The 7,179-nt window shown below is 47.1% G+C and overlaps 1 protein-coding gene across 2 annotated transcripts in view; it reads left to right on the top strand.

Moving 5' to 3' along the window:
* The window catches only part of PLA2G2F (phospholipase A2 group IIF), a 15,247-nt gene extending 9,519 nt beyond the window's left edge, over positions 1-5,728 (top strand). Inside the window, exons 5-6 of one of the 2 annotated variants that reach the window (XR_011166480.1) lie at positions 168-3,276; positions 3,450-5,728. Coding sequence is in view for 1 of the 2 variants with exons in the window: in XM_069078267.1 (XP_068934368.1) it covers positions 168-379 (212 nt within the window). In the remaining variant the exon portion in view is untranslated. Of the gene's footprint in view, positions 1-167 lie in introns of both variants that reach the window. The other variant, XM_069078267.1, reaches the window with a different exon arrangement.
* The last annotated feature ends 1,451 nt before the right edge of the window (positions 5,729-7,179 follow it).

The following is a 7,179-nucleotide window of genomic DNA, read 5'->3' as shown; positions in this document are numbered from 1 at the left end:
CCTGTGCTCTAAGGGCCCTCCCAGCTCTGACATCCTGTGCTCTAAGGGCTCTCCCAGCTCGGACATCCTGTGTTCTAAGGCCCTCCCAGCTCTGACCATCTATGATTCCCAGGTTTCCTATGCACCTCTGGGTGCCAGCCCCAAGTCCATTGCCTTTGCCCATACAGGTGAGAAGAACAAGACAGAGTGTGACAAGCAGAGCTGTGAATGTGACAAGAATGTTGTCTTATGCCTCAACAACCAGACCTACCATGAGGAGTACCGTAATTATCTCAACATTTACTGCAAGGGAAACACTCCATCCTGCAGCATCTATGACCCTCTGCCAGTGGAGATTGAGTGTAGACACATCCCTAAGGCACCACCTCCACCTACCTAAGCTATGCTCCCTCCCCTAAGCCCTCGGGAGAAAGCTAGGCCTGGGGAGGGCCCTGATCCTTACTCCTGGGGCCTTCCTGGCACACTGGGCCTGGGTGTGTGAATGGAGACAGAGCATGGCAGGGTAAAGTGGGTCCAGCAAGAGAGGTCTGAGAAGAAACGTAGGCGAGTCTCGGGGTGCCTTCGTGTCAGGGCTCTCCATGACACAGACCCTTGGGGCCCAAAGCCACAGGACAAGTTCAAAGACAAATGGAGCAGGTTTGACTCCTTCCCAGGCCAGTAAATCTTATTAAGGTTCACTTGATTGGGGAGGACCTCAGCTGCCATTTTTCTGGCCACCTTTAGATTCTGCTCATGGTCCCTTGACGTCCTCTGTCCTTGGGGCCTTTGGGTTCTTGGCTGCTTCTAGGGGCTCTTAAGGACAGTACCTCCTGGCACTGACCCTGACTTAGCTGCTCTGAATATCAGTCACCATCCCCCTGACCTCTGGCCCTAGCTCACACAGTCTGGGTACATGTGCCATCAGACTTCTTATCACCCATGTTTTCTTATGGCTCTGCCCAAACACTTCTCCAATCCTTCTCCTTTCCTCTAACCCCTGTCCCTCAGCACCCTCACCCCAGCCCACATATCAACACACTTACCCATATACTGACTTACCCATTAATCTACACAGTGACATTCCAAACACTGATCCTCTCCCTTTCCTCCTTCCCCTGCTAACACAACGACACATTGGAAAGAGCAATGGGTTTGTAGTGAAAGAACCTGGCTTTAAATCTCATCCCATTGCTTTCTACTTTGTGACCTTGGAGAAATCAGTGAACTTTTATGGGCCACAGTTTTTTCATCTTTAAGATGGGAAAGGTGGACTTGGTGACTTCCAAGGGCCCTTTGATGCCTAAATCTATGATTCTATGGTCCAGTTTCCCCATCTGTAAAAGGAAGGGGCTGGACAAGATGGGGCCTAAGGTCTCTTCCAATGTGAGGTCTGTGATTACTGGATATGTCCAGCACAGGCTCCTCATGTCACTTTCTTGGTGACACTCACCCACCTGTATATGTCTTCCCCACCTACAGATACACTCAATACCTCCCACATACACGGATACTTCTTACAGATCAGTCTTTTAATCAATAAACACTAATAAGTGCCTCCTCTATGCCTGGTCCAGCAATAGGCACTCATTCTCACTGATGTACATCCAATTATACATTGGTTCCTGTCCACACACTGTGCTGACAACCACCCCACATAGGCATGAACATTCACTTAGTAACATATGACCATATAGACTCCTTCCCAGGTACATACATGTTGCTGCTTCCTCTAGTGCCCAGGTCCATTCATTGGCACCCACTCCCAGTGCCTTGAAACTACAGACATGCATCCCAACTCACTCATATTAACATCACCCCCGGGGTCCCTGGCACTTTGGCCTCAGGTTCAAGGACATGGACACATATGCTTCTGCACTCCTTGGGGAACATATGGTCAGCCAGCACTTGGTGACTACTCTTGACCCTGTTGGCATAGACAGATGCTGCCCCACATCCCAACAATGAGGCAGAGGACTTTAGGCTACTGGGGTTGGAATGAATGGCAGTCCAGGGAACTGGGAAGAGAAATTGGTCTGTTGGAAGAGAAATTGGAAGAGAATGAGGTCTGTTCCTCTACACTGACATCCCTCTTGGACCTCCTCTGCCCCCTACCAAGAAACCTGGGAGAAGTCATGGAAACTGAGACCTCTTGAGTATAAGACTGGGTGCCCCATGTGGGGCTCACATGGGCTTCATGTGGAAAGGAGGAGGGATGAAGGAGGGAAGAGGGGTAGTGGGAAAATGAGGGACATAGGTGGACAGAAAGAAAGACAAGGAGAAGTGGGGCAGAAAATTGGGGCAGAAACAAGGGATGGGATAATGATCAAGGGAGGAGATGGGGGCAGGAAGAATGGCAAAGGGGAAGTGGGAGGGACTGGGTCAGAAACAAGGGGAGGGATATTGAGGATGGAGGGGGAGGGGAACAGAAAGAATGGGAAAGGGCAGTGGGGATGGAGGGAGGATAAAAAAGAAAGAATGGGTTAATGGGGAGGGGAAGGAAAGAAAAAAGGGAAAAGGCAATGGGAAGAAGGAAATATAAAGGAGAGAAAGAAACAGTGGGGAGGGTGATAGGCAAAGACTAAGGTGGGGAGCCAGTCTCCTGGAGCTTTGAATTGAGGAGAGTCGGGAATATGTAGGTCCAAGGTGGTGAGAAGATAAGTTGGGGTTCAGACCAGATCTCTGATTTTTTCTTGACCCTCATGCCAGCACTTAACATTTTTTCATATGACAGCCTCAGTCTTCCACCCACATGAAACCTAGTTCATCTGCCCCTTCCTTTAGTCTTGTAAGGCCAGATCTGCTCCCTCTCTTGTGGGTCCAGCACAGGGCCTGAAGAAAGATCTGAAGAGGTCAACAGACCTAGCCTGCTCCTTCAACCAGAAGAAAATGTGAACCCTCCAGGACAGGTGGAGTCAGGGCTTCCCTGGGCAGTCAGAATAACCCTAGGAGAAAGGCCCATGTCTGCTCTCATCCTCCCCTCGGAGAGGGTGAAACCTCTCTGATGGGATCAGCCAGGACAATTCCTTGATGACAGAAGCCTCTAAGAAGTAAGCCAGATCCTGAACAGAGAGAACGACCCCTGAGCTCTTTGGGAGAAGATGGATGCCTTCGCTCAAGCTCCAGCCCATGGATTGGTGACGTGGAACTGGGATGGGAGGGGACAGTAAGGGATTCTGGCCTCCTCAGTTCTGGGGGCAGGGCCCACAAAGACCAGAAGGGCCAGTGTCACACCCTGTCTGGTTAAGATGGCGAAGGACAGTTTGTGGCTGTTTTTCATCCAAACTCCACAGTTCTCTGGTAAGCAAGCCAAGAGGTTTCTGAGTTTGCATAGCATGAGAAGCCGCCCCTCTCCTTGAATAACCACACAGTAGGAGGCCTGGGTGGGAAGACTGGGCCAGGGAATGGGGGGTGGTCTACAGGAGTAGCACTGCCATCCTGATGGAGCTAATGTCATCCCTTTGCTCTCCAAGAACCACCCAAGCAAGAGTGAAGAACTATCATCTGCTAGGCATCTTGAAGATAAGGAATCTGCCAAGCCCTACACACAGCTTTCCTTGGCGAGGAGATTGACTCAGAGAGCAGCAGTGCCTGCCACCAAGCTCTTACAGGATGGCTTGTCTCTTCCTTGGCCAGATGCCGGAACCTCCCTGGACATCCTGCTGAGGCTGCTTCTGAGCAAATGCCAGGGGAGAGATGCCAGCTGACAGGATCCCTCTGGATCCCACCCTCCTCCTTTTTCTCATCCCATTTCTTCAGAGTCAGTCAGCGTTTCTGACCACACTCTCCCACATCACTCCACCCTTCTGTCCTGCAGCCTCACTGAGGCCTGACTGACCTCTGTGTTACCTTTCTACCTTGGTTGTCCCAGAATACAGTATTTCAAATGGCCACCTCCCTAATCATCAGCCTCTCTGTAAAGCCCAAGTTAGACTGGGATAGGGGAGAGTTCATTGGGAACAGGTGGTCTCAAGGAAAGGGGAAGGAGGAAATAGAGAGATGGGAAGGAGGAACAAAGGAGGTGGAGGGGAGAGACAAAAGAAGGGGAAGAGACAGAGGGGAGGGAGAGACAGAAGGGAGGAGAAGTGAACAAAGAATAGGGAATAGGGACAGACAAAGGTAGATAGTAATAAGTCATTATGTAACATTTTAAGACTTGCTAATGTTTTACAACTATTATCTCATTTAGATGGTAGTGGAGAAAGAAGAGAGACTGTAAAGGAGGGAAGAGGACTGTGAAAAAGAGAGTACAGAAAAGGGAAAGGGAAGGGGGAAGGGAAGAGGTACGGAAATCAGTTCAATTCAACACCCTTATTACATGTCCATTATATATGATGCATCGCTCTAGACTCTAGGGTTAAAGTGTGTTACACTACATGGGTAGTCTAATTGTGGCTCATAGGAGGCATCCTTAGACATGATCTGAGGTCTATACCACCCCTGAGGAAATGACAGCTGAGGAGGAAGATGAAGGCAAGCTCCGCGCCCCGCCCCCCCCATGCCCAAGCACCACCAGGCTGGACAGTCTTTGCTACAGTCTGTAAGGGCATACCAGACTAGAATTATACCTATCTGTCCCCCCAAATTTTGCTGATTTAAGATTACAACAGCTTCAAAACAAAAGTCACTTCCTTTATTGCTATTAAAGCAGAACATTGACCCCAAGCTTGCACCCAGCAGAGGCTTAACTCTTTCCCATAAAATGCTAATTACACAAAAGACCAGCACAAATAATGAATAGTTCAATCCAATAAATATTTATTAAGAACCTACTATGTGCCATGCATTGTGCAAAGGGCTGTGGATACAAAAAGGGGCTAAAGAAGAAAGTCCCTGTCCTCATGAAGCTTACAATCTAATGGGAGAGACAACATGTAAACAACACAGCAAGCTACATCCAGAATAAATAGACAGTGATTAACTGAGGAAAGAACTGGAATGAAGACCAGAGAGGTCAGTAGTTGGAGTGGAGGAGGGAGAACATTCCAGGCATGGGGGCAGCCAGAGAGAATGTCTGGAGCTGAGAGATGGAGGGTCTTGGTGGGACAGCCAGGAGACCAGTGTCACTGAATGGAAGAATATGTGTCTGGAATAAGGTGTAAGAACACTGGGAAGGTAGGAGTGGGCTGGGTTAGGAAGGGCTTTGAATGCCAGACAGAACACTTGCTCCTGGAGGCACGGGAAGCCACTGGAATTTATTGAATAGGGGTGTGACATGATCAGACCTGAGCTTTAGGAAAAATGCTTGAATAAATTCATTTATTCCAATAAGCAGAAATTGGAGAAGTTATGTAGGTCAGCACTTCTTAAACTGTGGCTGCAACCCCATATGGGGTCATGCAGCTAAAATGTGGGGGTCAAGAAAAATTTGGCAATGGTAAAAGGTTTCTGAACGTGCAATGACCAAAAATTAATTTAAAAAATCAAGCCCATAATGAATCGCAGGTGTTTCTGGCAGCCCTTGTCCATGTTGTATCGTGTGACTTCACTACAACCTTGGTTCTGAACACAGCCTTAATGATTATAAAATCAAAATATCATTCAACTCTGAAAAACATTGAAGATGTTTGACATTCTGCAGTATCAAATATTCCTCCAAGATTTAATTTTTATGCAAAAAATAAACAAGCATGTCTATTTCATTAGTATGCAAATTTGCTTTCATCTTTAATAAATGGTAAAATTATATATACCAAAGAATTGTTTTAAAATAAATTTCTTTATGATTTATTATCAGTAAATAGTTGATTTGTATGCCTATTTTATATATCTCTGTACCTGAGGTTGCATAAAAATTTCTCCAGTGAATAGGGGTCATGAGTCAAAAAAGTTTAAGAAGCCATGATATAGATTATACTAGAAAATACTCAAGAGTGAATGTGCTTGTAAGGTGGGGACAAAGATGAAATCTCATCTTAGGGGCAATGCCCCTTAGTTTCTAGCGGGGCTAGATGTAAATCAGGGACACAGTGAGGAAATGACTTCCCTTACATGTGGTGGTGGTACTGAGTCATTTTAATTGTGTCTGACTCTTCATGACCCCATTTAGGAGTTTTCTTGGCAGACATACTAGTGGTTTGCTATTTCCTTCTCCAGCCCATTTTTCAGATGGGGTAACTAAGGCAAGTGACTAATCTAGGGTCACACAGCTAGGAAGTGTCTGAGGCTGGATTTAAGCTCATGAAGAGGAGTCTTCCTGACTCCAAGGTCCAGTACTCTACTGTACCACGTAACTGCCCATACCCTTACATGTGCCCATTTTCAAGGCCTGCCTGCCTGTCTGTCTATCTGCACATATAGAGCTGGTTCTAAAGACAATGCAGGGAACCTTGCGTGTCTTCTTTCAAAGGATGAAGAATAGTGTCTTTGTCTTACATAGCTCTAATACCTATCCCACATTTCAAGAAGAAATGTAGTCTTGAGTCAGCATTTTCTCTGAAGTTTAGTGGAGTCTCCTATAAATTGCTCTCAGACTTGGCTGGAAACCCAGGTTACAAAGAGAGAAAACAAAACAATCCCTGCCCCACCTTACATTCCACAGGGAAATCCAACAGTTAAGAGGTCAAGTAAATGGAGCAACTGGGAGCTCACCCCAACTTTCAGAGTCAATTCTCCCTGAGCAAGCTCCAGTTGCAACACAACTGCATTCGACTCATGAGGTCCCATGGATAGTGGACCTTTTCTATTCAGTCAGAGAGGACAGATCGTTCAAAAGAAAAGCATTTAAAGAAGAATCACGGTTAAAAAAAAAGGAGAGATAAAACATTTCCCCTGTCATTTTGGGTTGCACAAGTACACAGTCCATCAGTGGGCATACAGTGCCCAGAGCATACTCTTGAATGGGCAGCTCATGCTGCTGACGTCATCTGGTGATGTCACCAGATCTGCTTTTCAGTGGTCATGAATGGTGTGCAGTCTCCACCAGGTAGATGGTGACTGCTGGAGAATACTCCTTGCTGGTCTTGCTTGCATGGATGCCAAGTGCTGCTTTTCTTGTCTTGTGGTCCCTTGCCAGGTCTGGGAGACTTTTCTAAGTTATGGAGGAACTTCTAGCTTCAGACAGAGTCCTTCTCTGGCTGGGATGCTACTCTCCCTCAAAGGAGCACAAGGCTCTGTATGGGTTCTTTCAATATATTCTAAGCCCTTCCCTTCCCTTCCCTTCCCTTCCCTTCCCTTCCCTTCCCTTCCCTTCCCTTCCCTTCG

The sequence above is a fragment of the Petaurus breviceps genome, unplaced genomic scaffold, assembly GCF_028583685.1.
Source record: "Petaurus breviceps papuanus isolate PSGF00001 unplaced genomic scaffold, PetGlider_PUasm1.0 91041, whole genome shotgun sequence".
Lineage (NCBI taxonomy): Eukaryota > Metazoa > Chordata > Mammalia > Diprotodontia > Petauridae > Petaurus > Petaurus breviceps.
Note: the sequence above shows the minus strand (reverse complement) of the source record. Positions and strands in the feature narration are given on the sequence as shown.